The sequence below is a fragment of the Oncorhynchus mykiss genome, chromosome 15 (genome assembly GCF_013265735.2).
Source record: "Oncorhynchus mykiss isolate Arlee chromosome 15, USDA_OmykA_1.1, whole genome shotgun sequence".
In the NCBI taxonomy this organism is placed as follows: Eukaryota; Metazoa; Chordata; class Actinopteri; order Salmoniformes; family Salmonidae; genus Oncorhynchus; species Oncorhynchus mykiss.
The window spans coordinates 40,115,683-40,136,688 of record NC_048579.1 but is presented as its reverse complement, the minus strand read 5'-3'; the positions used below and the strand labels follow the sequence as shown (position 1 = coordinate 40,136,688).

The window sequence follows — 21,006 nt, the reverse complement described above, 5'->3', positions numbered from 1 at the left end:
AGTTTGAGTGTTTGTTGCAGCTCATTCCAGTCGCTAGCTGCAGCGCACTGAAAAGAGGAGCGACCCAGGGATGTGTGTACTTTGGGAGCCTTTAACAGAATGTGACTGGCAGAATGGGTGTTTTATGTGGAGGATGAGGGCTGCAGTAGATTTCTCAGATAGGGGAGAGTGAGGCCTAAGATGGTTTTATAAATAAGCATCAACCAGTGGGTCTTGCGACAGGTATACAGAGATGACCCGTTTACAGAGGAGTATAGAGTGCAGTGATGTGTCCTATAAAGAGAATTGGTGGCAAATCTGATGGCCAAATGGTAAAGAACATCTAGCCGCTCGAGAGCACCCTTACCTGCCGATCTATGAATTACAGTGTCACTTTAATAATGTTTACATATGTGGAGTTACTCATCTCGTATGTACAGTGCCTTGCGAAAGTATTTGGCCCCCTTGAACTTTGCGACCTTTTGCCACATTTCAGGCTTCAAACATAAAGATATAAAACTGTATTTTTTTGTGAAGAATCAACAACAAGTGGGACACAATCATGAAGTGGAACGACATTTATTGGATATTTCAAACTTTTTTAACAAATCAAAAACTGAAAATTGGGCGTGCAAAATTATTCAGCCCCTTTACTTTCAGTGCAGCAAACTCTCTCCAGAAGTTCAGTGAGGATCTCTGAATGATCCAATGTTGACCTAAATGACTAATGATGATAAATACAATCCACCTGTGTGTAATCAAGTCTCCGTATAAATGCACCTGCACTGTGATAGTCTCAGAGGTCCGTTAAAAGCGCAGAGAGCATCATGAAGAACAAGGAACACACCAGGCAGGTCTGAGATACTGTTGTGAAGAAGTTTAAAGCCAGATTTGGATACAAAAAGATTTCCCAAGCTTTAAACATCCCAAGGAGCACTGTGCAAGCGATAATATTGAAATGGAAGGAGTATCAGACCACTGCAAATCTACCAAGACCTGGCCGTCCCTCTAAACTTTCAGCTCATACAAGGAGAAGACTGATCAGAGATGCAGCCAAGAGGCCCATGATTACTCTGGATGAACTGCAGAGATCTACAGCTGAGGTGGGAGACTCTGTCCATAGGACAACAATCTGTCGTATATTACACAAATCTGGCCTTTATGGAAGAGTGGCAAGAAGAAAGCCATTTCTTAAAGATATCCATAAAAAATGTTCGTTAAAGTTTGCCACAAGCCACCTGGGAGACACACCAAACATGTGGAAGAAGGTGCTCTGGTCAGATGAAACCAAAATTGAACTTTTTGGCAACAATGCAAAACGTTATGTTTGGCGTAAAAGCAACACAGCTCAAAACTCTGAACACACCATCCCCACTGTCAAACATGGTGGTGGCAGCATCATGGTTTGGGCCTGCTTTTCTTCAAAAAGTCTGTGTTGGACAGGGAAGATGGTTAAAATTGATGGGAAGATGGATGGAGCCAAATACAGGACCATTCTGGAAGAAAACCTGATGGAGTCTGCAAAAGACCTGAGACTGGGACGGAGATTTGTCTTCCAACAAGACAATGATCCAAAACATAAAGAAAAATCTACAATGGAATGGTTCAAAAATAAACATATCCAGGTGTTAGAATGGCCAAGTCAAAGTCCAGACCTGAATCCAATCGAGAATCTGTGGAAAGAACTGAAAACTGCTGTTCACAAATGCTCTCCATCCAACCTCACTGAGCTCGAGCTGTTTTGCAAGGAGGAATGGGAAAAAATGTCAGTCTCTCGATGTGCAAAACTGATAGAGACATACCCCAAGCGATTTACAGCTGTAATCGCAGCAAAAGGTGGCGCTACAAAGTATTAACTTAAGGGGGCTGAATAATTTTGCACGCCCAATTTTTCAGTTTTTGATTTGTTAAAAAAGTTTGAAATATCCAATAAATGCCGTTACACTTCATGATTGTTTCCCACTTGTTGTTGATTCTTCACAAAAAAATACAGTTTTATATCTTTATGTTTGAAGCCTGAAATGTGGCAAAAGGTCGCAAAGTTCAAGGGGGCCGAATACTTTTGCAAGGCACTGTATGTCTCCGTAATCTAGCATGGGTAGGATGGTCATCTGAATCAGGGTTAGTTTGGCAGCTGGGGAGGAAGAGGAGCAATTACGATAGCGGAAACCAAGTCTAGATTTAACTTTAGCCTGCAGACGAGTGTCAGAGCCAGTTTAATACGATTCGATCATTGTCCTGTATTCTTTGCCTGTTTGATGATTCATCAGAGGGCATAGCGGGATTTAGTAGTTTGAAATGTTTTGGCAAAGTTAGCTTTTTCTCTGCCTTTTCTTCACGCAAATGAGCCTGTCCCGGGAAAGCAGTATGTCATTGACGTTGGGCTCGTCGGACTCCTTAAAGGAAAAAAAGGACTCTGCCAGTTTGTGGTGAGTAATCACAGTTCTGATGTCCAGAAGTTCTTTTAGGTTATGAGACGGTAGCAGCAAAATTATGTACAAAATAAGTTTAAAAATAAGTTACAAACAACACAGAGAAAAAAAACACAATTGGTTAGGGACACATAAAACGTGAGCCTTCTTCTCCGGCGCCATCTTTGCTCAGTGATTTGTTTGTGTTAATGTACAGTCATGGCCAAAAGTTTTGAGAATGACACAAATATTAATTTCCACAAGGTTTGCTGCTTCAGTGTCTTTAGATATTTTTGTCAGATGTTAGTATGGAATAATGAAGTATAATTACAAGCATTTCATAAGTGTCTAAGGATTTTATTGACAATTACATGAAGTTGATGCAAAGACTTAATATTTGCAGTGTTGACCCTTCTTTTTCAAGACCTCTGCAATCTGCCCTGGCATGCTGTCAATTAACTTCTGGGCCACATCCTGACTGATGGCAGCCCATTCTTGCATAATCAATGCTTGGAGTATGTCAGAATTTGTTTTGTTTTTTGTCCACCTGCCTCTTGAGGATTGACCACAAGTTCTCAATGGGATTAAGGTCTGGGAGGTTTCCTGGCCATTGACCCAAAATATCAATTTTTGTTCCCCAAGCCACTTAGTTATCACTTTTGCCTTATGGCAAGGTGCTCCATCATGCTGGAAAAGGCATTGTTCATCACCAAACTGTTCCTGGATGGTTAGGAGAAGTTGCTCTCTGAGGATGTGTTGGTACCATTCTTTATTCATGGCTGTGTTCTTAGGCAAAATTGTGAGTGAGCCCACTCCCTTGTCTGGGAAGCAACCCCACACATGAATGGTCTCAGGATGCTTTACTGTTGGCATGACACAGGACTGGTAGAGCTCACCTTGTCTTCTCCGGACAAGCTTTTTTCCGGATGCCCTAAACAATCGGAAAGGGAATTAATCAGAGAAAATGATGGGCAGTTCAAATCCCTGTACCTTTTGCAGAATATCAGTCTGTCCTTGATGTTTTTCCTGAAGAGAAGTGGCTTTTTGCTGCCCTTCTTGACACCAGGTCATCCTCCAAAAGTCTTTGCCTCACTGTGCGTGTAGATGCACTCACACCTGCCTGCTACCATTCCTGAGCATGCTCTGTACTGCTGGTGCCCCGATCCCGCAACTGAATCACCTTTAGGAGACGGTCCTGGCGCTTGCTGGACTTTCTTGGCCACATGAAGCCTTCTTCACAACAATTGAACCGCTCTCCTTGAAGTTTTTGATGATCCGATAAATGGTTGATTTAGGTGCAATCTTACTGGCAGCAATATCCTTGCCTGTGAAGCCCTTTGTGTGCAAAGCAATGCTGTTTCCTTGCAGGTAACCATAGTTGACAGGAGAAGAACAATGATTCCAAGCAACACCCTCCTTTTGAAGCTTCCAGTCTGTTATTCAAACTCAAACAGCATGACAGAGTGATCTCCAGCCTTGTCATCACCAACACTCACACCTGTGTTAACGAGAGAATCACTGACATGATGTCAGCTGGTCCTTTTTGTGGCAGGGCTGAAATGCAGGGGAAATGTGTTTGGGGGATTCAGTTCATTTGCATGGCAAAGAGGGACTTTGCAATTAATTGCAATTCATCTGATCACTCTTCATAACATTCTGGAGTATATGCAAATTGCCATCATACAAACTGAGGCAGCAGACTGTGAAAATGTATATTTGTGTCATTCTCAAAACTTTTGGCCAGGACTGTATACTTCTAAACCAATTTACTCCCACTCAATCTGAGCAGTGATTATGTAAATGTCTGCCTTGCTCATGCTCTAATTGGATCTAAGGTTGATCAAATCAATTTCCAGGTAACTTTAAAAATTTACATTTTTCTCAACGAGACCTGTTGAAATAATATGTGTAGTGGCTAAAGAGGTACTGTCTCTGCACTATTCAGGTGCAAGCTTAGACGATTCCCTTCAATGTGTGTGTAATTTGCCTCAATGGAAGGAAATTAGCACCTTCACTGAAAGCAGCCATTGAGAAAACAGCACGATATTCTCTCTCTCCCTCCCTTTTTCTACTCTCTTTTTCTGCACTTCAGCATTATGAATGTGCTGTACAGTATGTCGTCATTGAACTTGCCTCAATCTGTGATCCATATGGAAAAAGGGTACAGCTTTTGATAATAGAACCCTCATTCAATACAACACATTAATGTCATAAGGAAATACACTGTAATAACATTGCGACAAGGTTATATTTCCTGTAGAAATAATTCTATAGAGTTTTAATGAATTGCATATTTACTGAGACGGGAAATTGTTGTGTGGCACATCAGAACACAGTCTTAAAAAACTTGCATTGATAAAGTTGGATGGATTTCTGAACCAAATTTGAGTACCATTTGTCATGGGCTCAAAGGATCACCAAAGAAGGACACTAGATAGAGTATATTATGATAATCCAGAAACACTCAGCACAGTGCAGTTTGCTTGGACGGGTAGTTAGTATCTGTCAGTCAGTTCCAACATTCTCCAATCTTTTATGGTCCTCATTGTCCCAGAAGCCTGTCTGACTGGTTGCTAATCACCCACCTCCTTCCCCGAACAAAGTCACACACAGATAAACACATGGGTCGACAAACCAACCCAGGCCAGTGAATGGTGAACGGGTGACGTCTTCAATAGGTCAGTGAAGAACCAAATGAGATACAGAACAGACAATATTTAATGTCAAATGTTTGTCATTACATACCCATAAAATGTACTTTCCACATTTCTCCACTTAAGAAACAAAGTTGTCTCCTCTGCTATTCTAATCCGATATGTCCTTAGCATTTCGCAATTTGTAAGCTAAGTTTATTGCAGTTGCCCCTGTCTTCAGACAGTGTTCTACAGTGCACAGCCATGCCTGATATTGCTGCTTTTATTGTTATCTACTGTAGGTCGCACACACAGTTGTCAAAGTTCTGTGGTTGGCTAGGCGAAGGATGTGGTTGTTCTGCTGGAGTTTCAGTACTCTTAGGGTCAAGTCCCGCTTGGGTCTTTGTGCTGCTTGGATGAAGTTCTGGTTTCGGTCTCTGTACTGATTTGATGAAGTCCTGGTTGAGCTTTTGTGCTGCTTGAATGAAGTCCTAGTTGGGTCTTTGTGCTGCTTGGATGAAGTCTTGGTTGGGTCTCAGGTCTGATACTTTTTGCTGTGGGTTGATGTGTATGCTGGGTCTTCACAGCCGCCCTACCCAAGACGCCGTGGGGCTCTCTCACACACACTCCACAGTTCTTACCGTGGCCCGCCTTCGGCATCTCCCTGCTGCGCGCCTCCTGTATCCTCCACTTGCGCCCCCTGCCTCTGACACCGTTGCCTGCAGCACTCTTGCCATCCCTCTGTCTCTGTGGCTCGGCGGCATCCTGCGGCTGGCACTGCTGGCCCAAAGAAGTGGCCAGGTCGGAGTGGGACGAGGTGCTGTCGATGAGCCTCCTCCCCAGGGCCAGCGGTCTCACAGGCAGGGCCAGGCGCAGGCGCTTCCAGAAGCGAGAGGTGGACGACTCCGACTGGCGTCCCCTCCAGGTGATGGTGGCAGTACTGCGGCATAGCTGCTTGGCCTCAGTGCAAGAGGCCAGTAGTCTCGGGAGGGGGCTGTAAAGGACGGTGATGATGTGGGCATGGCAGGTGAGCTGGATGTAGAGGCCCAGGCGACACTCCAGCAGGCTGACACTCTTCTCTGTCAGGTAGGTGGGGCTCAGGACCACCAGGAGCCGGCGGCTTGACCGCATACACCTGAGGACAGCCTCCGACATATCTAGGGGAGAGAGACTCACCTTAGGAACCTACCAGGATGGCACAATGACACTATGGGCAACATTCAATAAAACCACATTGTGGTATTTAAAGATACACTATGTGCGTTTAGTTGCTGACTGTTTACATCAAATGTTGGATTGAATACGCAAATGTAAACATATCTTATCTCATTAAATCACACAAATACCTAATTTTAGGGAAACAAACATACAGTGGGGAGAACAAGTATTTGATACACTGCCGATTTTGCAGGTTTTTCTACTTACAAAGCATGTAGAGGTCTGTAAATTTTTGTCATAGGTACACTTTAAATGTGAGAGACGGAATCTAAAACAAAAATCCAGAAAATCACATTGTATGATTTTTAAGTAATTCATTTGCATTTTATTGCATGACATAAGTATTTGATCACCTACCAACCAGTAAGAATTCCGGCTCTCACAGACCTGTTAGCTTTTCTTTAAGAAGCCCTTCTGTTCTTCACTCATTGCCTGTATTAACTGCACCTGTTTGAACTCGTTACCTGCATAAAAGACACCTGTCCACACACTCAATCAAACAGACTCCAACCTCTCCTCAATGGCCAAGAACAGAGAGCCGTGTAAGGACATCAGGGATAAAATTGTAGACCTGCACAAGGCTGGGATGGGCTACAGGACAATGGGCAAGCAGCTTGGTGAGAAGGCAACAACTGTTGGCGCAATTATTAGAAAATGGAAGAAGTTCAAGATGACGGTCAATCACCCTCGGTTTGGGGCTCCATGCAAGATCTCACCTTGTGGGGCATCAATGATCATGAGGAAGGTGAGTGATCAGCCCAGAACTACACGGCAGGACCTGATCAATGACCTGAAGAGAGCTGGGACCACAGTCTCAAAGAAAACCATTAGTAACACACTACGCAGTCATGGATTAAAATCCTGTAGCGCACGCAAGGTCCCCCTGCTCAAGCCAGCGCATGTCCAGGCCCGTCTGAAGTTTGCCAATGACCATCTGGATGATCCAGAGGAGAAATGGAAGAAGGTCATGTGGTCTGATGAGACAAAAATAGAGCTTTTTGGTCTAAACTCCACTCGCCGTGTTTGGAGGAAGAAGAAGGATGAGTACAACACCATCCCAACTGTGAAGCATGGAGGTGGAAACATCATTCTTTGGGGATGCTTTTCTGCAAAGGGGACAGGATATCTGCACCGTATTGAGGGGAGGATGGTTGGGGCCATGTATCGCGAGATCTTGGCCAACAACTTCCTTCCCTCAGTAAGAGCATTGAAGATGGGTCGTGGCTGGGTCTTCCAGCATGACAACGACCCGAAACACACAGCCAGGATAACCAAGGAGTGGCTCCGTAAGAAGCATCTCAAGGTCCTGGATTGGCCTAGCCAGTCTCTAGACCTGAACCCAATAGAAATCTTTGGAGGGAGCTGAAAGTCCGTATTGCCCAGTGACAGCCCCGAAACCTGAAGGATCTGGAGAAGGTCTGTATGGAGGAGTGGGCCAAAATCCCTGCTGCAGTGTGTGCAAACCTGGTCAAGAACTACAGGAAACATATGATCTCTGTAATTGCAAAACCAAATATTAAATTCTGCTTTTCTGATGTATCAAATACTTATATCATGCAATAAAATGCAAATGAATTACTTAAAAATCATACAATGTGATTTTCTGTATTTTTGTTTTAGATTCCGTCTCTCACAGTTGAAGTGTACCTATGATAAAAATTACAGACCTCTACATGCTTTGTAAGTAGGAAAACCTGCACAATTGGTAGTGTATCAAATACTTGTTCTCCCCACTGTATATGATTTTGCGGGGAGGAGAGGTAGAGGTAGGCTCCTGCCTCTCCTCCCCACTGCTACTAGGATCCTGCCTCTCCTCCTCTCCTCCCCACTGCTACTATTTCTGTCTATTTAGAGGATACATTTTGGCTGAAGAGCACCCCTACAGGCACAAATTCTGTTTTGCAAAAGCTGTTTTGCTATCACAGACTGTAATATGTTCCGGGATTCTTCCTATGGCATTGAGGTGTACACCACATCACATCAGGCTTCATCAATAAATGCATCGATGACGTCGTCCCCACAGTGACCATACGTACATACCCCAACCAAAAGCCATGGATTACAGGCAACATCCCCACTGAGCTAAAGGCTAGAGCTGCCGCTTTCAAGGAGCGGGGCTCTAACCCGGAAGCTTATAAGAAATCCCATGATGCCCTCTGACGAACCATCAAACAGGCAAAGTGTCAATACAGGACTAAGATGGAGTCATATTACACCGTCTCTGTCGCTCGTCGGATGTGGCAGGGCTTGCAAATCATTAGACTACAAAGGGAAGCACAGTTGAGAGCTGCCCAGGGACATGAGCCAACCAGATTAACTTAACTACTACTTATGCCTCGAATCTATTCTTAACTACATTATGCCTTGAATCTATTTGATCGTGTCCAGAAACCTGCTCCTTTCAGTTATTATAGCCTTTAGCCGTACCCTTATCCTACTCCTCCTCTGTTCCTCTGGTGATGTAGAGGTTAATCCAGGCCCTGCAGTGCCTAGCTCCACTCCCATTTCCCAGGCTCTCTCATTTGTTGACTTCTGTAACCGTAAAAGCCTTTCATGCATGTTAACATTAGAAGCCTCCTCCCTAAGTTTGTTTTATTCACTGCCTTAGCACACTCTGCCAACCCGGATGTCCTAGCCGTGTCTGAATCCTGGCTTAGGAAGACCAACAAAAACCCTGAAATTTCCATTCCTAACTATAACATTGTCCGACAAGATAGAACTGCCAAAGGTGGTGGAGTTGCAATCTACTGCAGAGACAGCCTGCGGTGTTCTGTCTTACTATCCAGGTCTGTGCCCAAACTATTTGAGCTTCTACTATTAAAAATTCACCTTTCCAAAAACAAGTCTCTCACCGTTGCCGCTTGCTATAGACCACCTTCTGCCCCCAGCTGTGCCCTGGACACCATACGTAAATTGATTGACCCCCATCTATCTTCAGAGCTCATGCTGCTAGGTGACCAAAACTGGGACATGCTTAACACCTCGGCCATCCTACAATCTAAGCTTGATGCCCTCAATCTCACACAAATTATCAATTAACTTATCAGGAACAACCCCAAATCTGTAAACACGGGCACCCTCATAGATATCATCCTAACCAACCTGCACTCCAAATACACCTCTGCTGTCTTCAACCAGGATCTCAGCGATCTCTGCCTCATTGCCTGCGTCCGTAATGGGTCTGCGGTCAAACGACCACCCCTCATCACTGTGAAACGCTCCCTAAAACACTTCAGCCAGCAGGCCTTTCTAATCGACCTGGCCCGGGTATCCTGGAAGGGTAATGACCTCATTCTGTCAGTAGAGGATGCCTGGTTATTCTTTAAAAGTGCTTTCCTCACCATCTTAAATAAGCATGCCCCATTCAATTTTTTTTTAACCAGGAACAGATATAGCCCTTGGATCACTCCAGATCTGACTGCCCTTGACCAGCACAAAAACATCCTGTGGCGTACTGCATATAGCCTCCGCGATATGCACCAATTCAGGGAAGTTAGGAACCAATATACACAGGCAGTTAGGAATGCAAGAAATTTGCATCCTGTAGCACAAACAAAGTTCTGGGACACTGTAAAGTCCATGGAGAATAAGAGCACCTTCTCTCAGCTGCCCACTGCACTGAGGCTAGGAAACACTGTCACCACCGATAAATCCGTCATAGTTGAGAATTTCAATAAGCATTGTCCTACAGCTGGCCATGCTTTCCACCTGACTACCCCTACCCCGGTCAACAGCCCTACGCCCCCCACAGCAACTTGCCTAGCCTCCCCCATTTCTCCTTCACCCAAATCCAGATAGCTGATGGTCTGAAAGAGCTGCAAAATCTGGTCCCCTACAAATCAGCCAGGCTAGACAATCTGAACCCTCTGTGTCTAAAATTATCCCCTGAAATTGTTGCAACTCCTATTACTAGCCTGTTCAACCTCCTTTTCGTGTCGTCTGAGATCCCCAAAGACTGGAAAGCTGCCGCGATCATCCCCCTCTTCAAAGGGGGAGACACTCTAGACCCAAACTGCTACAGACCTATTTCTATCCTACCCTGCCTTTCTAAGGTCTTCGAAAGTAAAGTTTACAAACAGGTCACCAATCATTTCGAATACCATCAAACCTTCTCCGCAATGCAATCTGGTTTCCGAGTTGGTCATGGGTGCACCTCAGCCACGCTCAAGATCCTAAACGATATCATAACCTCCATCGATAAGAGATATTACTGTGCAGCTGTATTCATCGACCTGGCCAAGGCTTTCGACTCTGTCAATCACCACATTCTTATCGGCAGACTCAACAGCCTTGGTTTCTCTAATGACTGCCTCGCCTGGTTCAACAACTACTTCTCAAACAGAGTTCAGTGTGTCAAATCGGAGAGCCTGTTGTCCGGACCTCTGGCAGTCTCTATGGGGGTACCACAGGGTTCAATCCTCGGGCCGACTCTTTTCTCTGTATACATCAATGTTGTCGTTCTTGCTGCTGGTGATTCTTTGATCCACCTCTATGCAGACGACACCATTCTGTATACTTCTGGCCCTTCTTTGGACACTGTGTTAACTAACCTCTAGACGGGCTTCAATGCCATACAACTCTCCTTCCGTGGCCTCCAACTGCTCTTAAATATAAATAAAACTAAATGCATGCTCTTCAACCGATCGCTACCCACACCTGTCCGCCCGTCCAGCATCACTACATTGGACGGTTCTGACTTAGAATATGTGAACTACAAATACCTAGGTGTCTGGTTAGACTGTAAACTCTCCTTCCAGGCTCACATTAAGCATCTCCAATCCAAAATTAAATCTAGATTTGGCTTCTTATTTCGCAACAAAGCATCCTTCACTCATGCTGCCAAACAAACCCTCGTAAAACTGACTAACCTACCGATCCTTGACTTTGGCGATGTCATTTACAAAATAGCCTCCAACAATCTACTCAGCAAATTGGATGCAGTCTATCACAGTGTCATCCGTTTTGTCAACAAAGCCCCATATACTACCCACCACTGCGACCTGTACACTCTCGTTGGCTGGCCCTTGCTTCATATTCGTCGCCAAACCCACTGGCTCCAGGTCACCTATAAGTCCTTGCTAGCTAAAGCCCCACCTTTTCTCAGCTCACTGGTCACCATAGCAGCACCCACCCGTAGCACGTGCTCCAGCAGGTATATTTCACTGGTCACCCCCAAAGCCAATTCCTCCTTTGGCCGTCTTTCCTTTCAGTTCTCTGCTGCCAATGACTGGAACGAACTGCAAAAATCACTGAAGCTGGAGACTCATATCTCCCTCGCTAGCTTTAAGCACCAGCTGTCAGAGCAGCTCACAGATCACTGCACCTGTACATAGCTCATCGGTAAATAGCCCATCCAACTACCTCATCACCATGCTGTCATTTATTTTGCTCCTTTGCACCCCAGTATCTCTACTTGCACACTCATCTTCTACACATCTATCACTCCAGCGTTTAATTGCTATACTGTAATTATTTCGCCACTATGGCCTATTTATTGCCTTACCTCCCTTATCCTTCCTCATTTGCACACACTGTATATAGACTTTTTCTATTGTATTTACTGCGTTTGTTGTTTGTTTACTTCATGTGTAACTCCCTGTTGTTGTTTGTGTCACACTGTTTTTCTTTATCTTGGCCAGTTCGCAGTTGTAAATGAGAAAGAATAAAAGTTTTGCGATGACACAACAGTGGTAGGCCTGATCACCGACAACGACGAGACAGCCTGTAGGGAGGTCAGAGACCTGGCCGTGTGGTGCCAGGACAACAACCTCTCCCTCAACGTGATCAAGACAAAGGAGATGATTGTAGACTACAGGAAAAGGAGGACCGAACACACCCCCATTCTCAGCAACAGGGCTGTAGTGGAGTAGGTTCAGAGCTTCAAGTTCCTTGGTGTCCACATCACCAACAAACTGACATGGTCCAAGAACACCAAGACAGTCGTGAAGAGGGCGTGACAAAACCTATTCCCCCTCAGGAGACTGAAAAGATTTGGCATGGGTCCTCAGATCCTCAAAAGGTTCTACATCTGCACCATCGAGAGCATCCTGACTGGTTGCATCACTGCCTAGTATGGCAACTGCTCGGCCTCCAACTGCAAGGCACTACAGAGGATAGTGCGTACGGCCCAGTACATCACTTCCTGCCATCCAGGACCTCTATACCAGGCAGTTTCAGAGGAAGGACCTAAAAAAGACTCCAGCCACCCTTGTCATAGACCGTTCTCTCGGCTACCGCACGGCAAGTCTAGGTCCAAGAGGATTCTAACAACTTCTACCCCCAAGCAATAAGACTCCTGAACATCTAATCAAATGGCTACCCAGACTATTTGCATTGCCCCCCCCCCCCCCCTTTTACACCACTGCTACTCTCTGTTATTTTCTATGCATAGTCACTTTAATAACTCTACCTACATATACTTATTACCTCAATTACCTCAACTAACTGGTGCCCCTGCACATTGACTCTGTACCGGTACCCACTGTATATAGTCTCACTATTATTATTTTACTGCTGCTCTTTAACTACTTGTTACTTTTATTTCTTATTCTTATTCTTATTTTTTAAACTGCATTGTTGGTTAGGGGCTTGTAAGTAAGCATTTCCACTGTAAGATCTACACCAGCTGTGTTCGGCGCATGTGACTAATACAATTTTATTTGATATTCTGCAAAGCTAGATTTTTTCCAACGGTCAAATAAAATTACAGAATAGTTTTGATGTACTTTAAAGGAATGTAGTGTGAAAACGTACTAATCACTAACAAGTGGACTCCCCTCAAAACTGTGCACATTAATCACACTGATTAAAGACACAAATTAAACATTGCTATGGCATGTTCTACTGAATTTCAGCCTGTGTATTTTCCATTATCAAAAACAATGACAAATTCACATACTCATAGCTATCAGATATCACCTTCCAGAAATATATTTCAACCAGCAACTCCAAACACACAGTCATGTGAAAGATAATGCATAATATGACAAACAATGAAAATGTGATGAAATTAAATTACATGGATGAAATGGATATTGAGATATGAAAAAAAAGCATTTATTCGGATAACAAACATTTACATAATATGAAAGTATACAAAATGAGACAATGTGAGACTCTTTCAAATAAGCATTTAACAAAATGCAAAACAAATTGATGAATGGTTTCTCACTCACAAAAAGGAAACAAAATGAAAGTGTAATAATGGTGTGTGTGTATGTATGTGTGTGGGCGTGTGTGCGTATGTCACATATATGCTATGTCATTCTGTATTCTAAGTGCGAGTTGCGTCTCCACAATGTTATTATGCTCGCTGTGTGTCTATAGCTATATTCTGCAGTGGTATAGCGTTACTATCTTGGCTCTGTAGCTAGTCTTTAATCCTTCTGACAGGTAGCTCCACTCGGAGTCGCTTCCAGAACGTAGAGGACAGATCGCTGGATTTGTCCCCTTGCCATCGGACCAACGCCAGGGCTACTCTCGCTCGCCTCAGCTCGCGCACCCAGCCGCTCCGCCTCAATGGCTTATACTGGACCAGAATGACCCGCAGATGTCCACCCCACGCCATGCTGTCTAGCCCTGCCTTGAGCTCCAGTAGGGCCTGGGTCCCCTGGAGGCCGTATCCTGGGCTGAGCACCACCAGGACGCGGCGACTGCGGCCCACAAAGGTCAGCGTCTCGTCAGTGATGGCTGGGAAGGGGATCACACCATTCTCCCTCAGTAACACAGTGCTTCCGAGGGGGTCAGACTGAGCAAGGCTCTATGCAGATTCACTAATCTTGATCACATAATGAGGAGTCATTTGGGATGCAAGATTATTTGTAGATCAGTGATTCAGCACAGCGCCTTCATTCAGGCCAATCCTCTGAATCCTCTAATGGTAATAGCATGTGTCATTGTTAGGGCCAGGGGAGATTTGCTGACCATGTGACATGACCAGGGAAAATACCAGGCTCTGGTTGTAGGCTTTTAGAGAGTTTTTCCTGGTCAGGTTGTGGTCAGGAAACTCTCCGGTCTGTAATCATCTCCCTCACAATTCCTACACATTTCTACCCACTGGTTCATTCTTACACACTGTTCCCCTTTCTCTCATACACTCCTCATCCCGCTGTTGGACTGTTCCATACTGATATCAGAGCCTGAAGATAGACCATCCTATTCTGTCTAAGCTAGACCATACTCACTCCCTCCAGGAAGGCTGTCCCTGTCGAAGATGCAGACGGTATAGCCCAGCTCATTCTCCAGGACCCTGCGGAGTGTCAAGAGGACAAATTGCTCCTCCTCGCTATTCCTCGCGTACGAGATGTAGATGTCATACTCCTTGTCGTCTGAATGATGGAGGAAGCAGAAACACAGTAAGAAGGAAAACATTTATTTCAGAGATGTCATTATTAGGGTCAGGAGTTTCCTGACCACATTAGTTTTTCCAGGTTAGGTTTAATATGTTGGAGCTACATTTTCTTGGCCAGGTCAATTGGTCAGGAAAAACGAATGGCCCTAGTTGGTTATTCTTAGCAAGGTCTGTCTGTACAGTAGGTGTCCCACCTGTACAGCGTTCGTCAGTTCCAAACCAGGAGCGATAGAGCAGCAGCAGCTCCAGCCAGAAGATGTGGTAGACCACGAACAGCACCAGCATCAAGAACAGAGTCACGCCCAGGCCACAGCCCAGCTCCACGGATGGCAGGTATACTGAAAATTAAATTAGAGAATTGGGTGCCTCGGGCTGGCCTAGTTGGTAACACCATCACCTGTAGCATATACTTTACCACTATTCAAGACATTTTCACAGTGCAAAAGAATTGTGCAAAGTGCAAAAAATAGCATAAACCAAATGTTTTATTTAACTTACTGTATACTTAGGCAGGTGATTCCCATTGAGGCCAAAGTCGCAGTATGATTTAACACACATTTTGTAAACTGAGCAATACATCTATAGTTTCCTCTTTATACAGCACATTGTTGAAGAAAAAGTTAAAAATGTAATCACACTGATTACAATGAGGTTTATTGTAATTTTAGCACTTTGCACAATTATTTTGCACTACGAAAATGTTGCCCTCAGTCTGTGGTAGCCTTAAATCAAATTCAAACCGTCCTACCTGTATGTCTCATCCTGCTCTCCCTCACTGTTACGCCTGCTTATCCCCCCCAAAAAATAATAAAATAGGAAAGGCCTGTGTGATATAGCCAACTCTTCTAGCCTACAGAATTGGTGTGACCTACACTCACTGGAAATACTATTGATAATGATAATATACTGTACTTTGTTTGTTAATTCTTTAGAGCCTAAGAGGTTGGGGGAAAGGGGGGGGTGCTATGCTGACATATGGAATAGTTTTAAGATGGTCATACTATGGATTATTTAGCTTGTTTGTTTTTATTTAAAAATACACAAAACTACCTTCATAATTCCATATTACAGGTACTGGTTACCTTCAGACTGTCACGTTCTGACCTTAGTTCCTTTGTTTTGTCTTTGTTTTAGTTGGTCAGGGCATGAGTTGGGGTGGGCAGTCTGTTTTTCTATGTTGGGTTTTGAGTTCGACCTAGTATGGTTCTCAATCAGAGGCAGCTGTCAATTGTTGTCCCTGATTGAGAATCACAGTTAGGTAGCCTGGGTTTCACTTTTGGTTTGTGGGTGTTTGTTTCCGTGTAAGTGTTTAGGCGACACCGTACTGTTTCGGTTTTGTATATTTCACGTTTATTATTTTGTTCCAGTGTTCAGTTGTGTTTTTGAATAAATCTATATGGACACTTACCACGCTGCGTTTTGGTCCGATCCTTACTCCTCCTCAGACGAAGAGGAGGAAATCCGTTACACAGACGAGTCCCATGACACAATCTCAGCTTTCCACAGCGCAGTCCCATTCATGGTTCGGACGCTACTAAACAGAAGTTGGAAAATAGATGGTGCCGACTACCAACTTCAGATATCTGTAGCTTAAACTGACGGATGTTAATGGGATTTTTTTTATTATGTAACTTAGATTGATGCACCGGTGCTAGGGGGTTAAGCACCTTTCACAGGAGTCATTGCAGCCCAATGTGCTTCACAAGTTATTGCTTGAAATAATAAAACATAGTCGTACACTAAAGAATGTAGCATGTAAAAATAAAACAAGATAAGCAAGATATAAAACAATGGTAGAAAAATAATACTAATAAAGGAAACAAAGAGAATGTATCAAATGTAAAAGCGTTAAAACAGAAAAAAAAGGCAAACTTGTTAAAAAAAATCGAAATAATAAGAATATAGTTTTTTTAAAGAATGTACACTAAACAGTCCAAACCTCTGCTTACTTACCCTCTGCAGAGATCAATTTTTTTATTTATTCTATCATGGAATTGATCGGTGGTGGAAATTCAAATAATGAGGAGAGGCAAAGCCAATAATCAATCAACGTATTACTTTTATTAAAAACGTATTATAATAAGGAGGCTGGTCGCACCACCCATGAAGGTGAAATGGAGTGAGAGCCCCCTGTACAAAAAGTACAGGAGCATTTATATAGTCAAACTACCCCATGCAAGTGTGAGGGGAGACAACTTGGGTGAAAAGTTTGCCTCAGTCTGTCGCAACTGAGTGAGAACAATAGGGGCCAGAATGACAGGAAGTCACTCCATACATAATTCCTCTAACAACCGCTCAAAGGCTCCCCCAAGTTTGGCAAGCAAGTGCCTTTGACTATCGGCCCAGATGATGTATGGTCGTACTGGTCACACACACACAAAACATGAAACTTTCGCCCAGAAACAGGCTCCAAACAGAACAATAGCTTTATCATTGCTGTGCAGGATATAACCTTTACTCAGTCTCCAGTTAACTTAAGAGGAAACAGTTAGTTTCTTGGCTGAGTGCCCAGACATCATGGGGTCATTCTACACACACAGAACAGTTAGAACAGGCCTCTATTAACTTCTTGGTGACAGGGGGCAGTATTTTCAGGTCCGGATGAAATGCATGCCAAATGTCAACTGCCTGCTACTCATCCCCAGAAGATAAGATATGCATATTATTATTCGATTTGGATAGAAAACACTCTGAAGTTTCTAACACTGTTTGAATCATGTCTGTGAGTATAACAGAACCTATTTAGCAGGCGAAACCCAGAGGACAAACCATTCCGAATCATTGGGAATCCAGATTTCTAAGGGACCTTCTTGCAGTTCCTACTGCTTCCTGGATGTCACCAGTCTTTAGAAATTGTTTGAGATTTTTCCTTTGTGTAATGAAGAAGTACGGCCATATTGAACGAGGGTAACTTGAAGTGTACTGTTAGATAGAGGCGCGTGACCAGAAAGCTAGCTACAGTTCGTTTTCCTCCTGTATTGAACACAGATCATCACGTCTTCAATTTTATCGATTATTTCTGTTAAAAAATACCTAAAGTTGTATTACAAAAGTAGTTTGAAATGTTTTGGCAAAGTTTACAGGTAACTTTTGAGATATTTTGTAGTCAAGTTGCGCAAGTTGGAACCGGTGTTTTTCTGGATCAAACGTGCCAAATAAATGGACATTTTTGATATATATCGACGGAAATAATCGAACAAAAGGACCATTAGTGATGTTTATGGGACATATTGGAGTGCCAACAAAAGAAGCTCGTCATTTCTGCGTTTTGTGTCGCGCCTGCAGGGTTGAAATATGCTTCTCTCTCTTTGTTTACGGAGGTGCTATCCTCAGATAATAGCATAGTTTGCTTTTGCCGAAAAGCCTTTTTGAAATCTGACATGTTGGCTGGATTCATAACAAGTGTAGCTTTAATTTGCTATTTTGCATGTGTGATTTAATGAAAGTTAGATTTTTATAGTAATTTTTTGAATTTGGCGCTCTGCATTTTCCCTGGTTTTTGGCCAGGGACGCTAGCGTCCCACATATCCCAGAGAGGTTAAGGCGCGCACACACACTTTTCTATCTATATGAGTTTGTTAAAGAAACTAACTCAAGCCCAATGCCTAGGCTTAAAGACGTATATTTGAGTACAAAAGCATTAGTAAGGTTTAAGAGAAAATGTCCTCACAGATCACACAACAGTCCACAAGATCTACCACAGAGCACTAGCTACACACCACTTTCCCATAGTGACTAATACAATATTCAGCACATTTCCACACAAATTATCAACAAATGTCCTATTGTGTCATGCTATGCTCTGTCGTGTTTTAAATCATTCCTCACCCTCCTCTTCTAGCACTGCCCTGCGGGTGGCTACATCTCGGCCGTTGCGTCCGGAGCAGTTGTATTCTCTGGTCAGGTCCTCTGAGCTGAAGTCCTGGATGCGGAGCACATTCTCAACTGTCCAGTCCCCAAAGTAATCCAACACCACCCTGTAGGATAGAGAGATGTGGGGAGGAGAGAGGAGATGAAGGGAAGGAAAACATTGGACAGACGTAACAGAAGAATGAGAGGAGAGGATAGAAACCAACAAAAATAACAGTATAAAAGAATGGAGAAGAATAGAGATGAGAAGATAAAGTAACAGAAGAGACAAGAAAAGACAGAAGAGGATGAGACTTACCTAGAAGTGAATGAGATGCGGGGATCAGCTAGCTGATCTACAGTCTTCCCATCGATGGTCCACCAGGTCTCCCTGGGTCCTTCCAGGTAGGGCAATGACACCCTGCATGTGAGATTCACCTCTGACCCTGCAACAGTCACCACGGCGATCAATACTGCTGCATTACCATGGGAACAATGTCTACTGTGCTACTGTGTCACCATGACAATATCACCCAATCTCATCAACTCACAGAAAAATGCAAGTAACATTCTGTGAAATGATATTGATTGTACCCGATTGCCAGGAATCAAATGAATGTGGAACTGTCACTTTGGTCTGCACCCTGTGATGGGAAATATTATTATTGGCACACCAAAAAAACAGCTAAACTGGTACAACACTCTACACTAACTGGTGCAACAAATATTACCTACAACAAAACACACTGGGAAATATGTTAAATGAGGCCCAGAAGTCACAATACCATGCACTTACAATTGGTCAATAGGTTGGAAATGTACTGTATTCTATGTGGTGATATTATTCTAACATTTGAAATACAGATATTCTTTCCTCACATCTGACAATTTTCACACAATGCAGTGTAATATTTTGTCAAACGTTTACATTGCATGTTGAGTTGTTAAGTCGAGCCTTGCTGTTAGAAAACAAATCAAAGTATCCGGCTTTCTGTTATCACATATGCATCTCCCCAAACGCACTCGATAATCATTGCCTATCTCAACTTTCAAATTAGTGACAGCCAACACATAAGATAAGTTTATAAAACTTAGTTACAGTAACCACTAAGTTCTAAAACTGATCTGAAGTCAGTTATTAAAATGTTGGAGATGGAGAGGCCTCAATGTGAGATTCACCTCTGACCCTGCAACAGTCCCCAAGGCTATCAATACTGCTGCATTACCATGGGAACAATATCACAGCTACAGCCATGACTACAACGTTGTCACATTAAACATTTGAATAAAATTAAAAAGGAATAGCCAAAACTCTGATGTTAATGATTCAATGTGTCAATGTTGAGTATGATTATTTTTTCAATATATTGAGAAAACTCTGTCACAACCATATGCTTAGTATTAATTATAATTCGATGATCACAACAGCGAAAAGTGGGAAGTGATGGTCTGATCTTCAACTGAAATGGGGAAAGGATTGAATCTGAGTTGAATAAGTTTAACTTGATTTATCGTAATATGCACTGAGTGTACAAATCATTAGGAACACCTTCCTAATATTGAGAAGAACCCCCTTTTGCCCTCAGAACAGCCCAAATTTGTCAGGGCATTGACTCTACAAGGTGTTGAAAGTGTTCCACAGGGATGCTGGCCCATGTTAACTCCAATGCTTCCTACAGTTGTATCAAGTGGGCTGGATGTCCTTTGGATGGTGGACTGTTGGGCGTGAAAAACTGCACAGCATTACAGTTCTTGACGCAAACCGGTGCACCTGGCACCTTACCCCGTTCAAAGGGACTTAAACCTTTTGTCTTGCCCATTTACCATCTGAATGGCACACATACAAAATCCAATTGTTTCAAGGCTTAAAAATATTTATTTTACCTGTCTCCTCCCCATCTACACTGATTGAACACTACACTGATAGCTGTCACCTGGATTCACCTGGTCAGTCTGTCGTGTGTGTGTATATATGTACGTACACACACACACACACATACACGCACACGCACACACGCACGCTACCGTTCAAAAGTTTGGAGTCACTTAGAAATGTCCTTGTTTTTGAAAGAAAAGCAAATTTGTACATGTGTATATATATACACACTGCTCAAAAAAATAAAGGGAACACTTAAACAACACAATGTAACTCCAAGTCAATCACACTTCTGTCAAATCAAACTGTCCACTTAGGAAGCAACACTGATTGACAATAAATTTCACATGCTGTTGTGCAAATGGAATAGACAACAGGTGGAAATTATAGGCAATTAGCAAGACACCCCCAATAAAGGAGTGGTTCTGCAGGTGGTGACCACAGACCACTTCTCAGTTCCTATGCTTCCTGGCTGATGTTTTGGTCACTTTTGAATGCTGGCGGTGCTTTCACTCTAGTGGTAGCATGAGACGGAGTCTACAACCCACACAAGTGGCTCAGGTAGTGCAGCTCATCCAGGATGGCACATCAATGCGAGCTGTGGCAAGAAGGTTTGCTGTGTCGCATCCATGTCATCCAGAGCATGGATGCGCTACCAGGAGACAGGCCAGTACATCAGGAGACGTGGAG

The 21,006-nt window shown here is 43.5% G+C and overlaps 1 protein-coding gene across 2 annotated transcripts in view; it reads right to left on the bottom strand.

Moving 5' to 3' along the window:
* Nucleotides 1-4,088: 4,088 nt before the first annotated feature.
* LOC110490048 (interleukin-1 receptor accessory protein) overlaps nt 4,089-21,006 on the bottom strand; it is a 43,137-nt gene continuing 26,219 nt past the window's right edge. Inside the window, exons 7-11 of one of the 2 annotated variants that reach the window (XM_021563167.2) lie at nt 18,760-18,886; nt 18,420-18,568; nt 14,786-14,929; nt 14,425-14,568; nt 4,089-6,180 (exon numbers count right to left, since the gene is read on the bottom strand). In XM_021563167.2, coding sequence (XP_021418842.1) covers nt 5,408-6,180; nt 14,425-14,568; nt 14,786-14,929; nt 18,420-18,568; nt 18,760-18,886 — 1,337 coding nt within the window. In that variant the 3' untranslated portion in view covers nt 4,089-5,407. Of the gene's footprint in view, nt 6,181-13,089; nt 13,931-14,424; nt 14,569-14,785; nt 14,930-18,419; nt 18,569-18,759; nt 18,887-21,006 lie in introns of those variants that run through there. The other variant, XM_021563168.2, reaches the window with a different exon arrangement.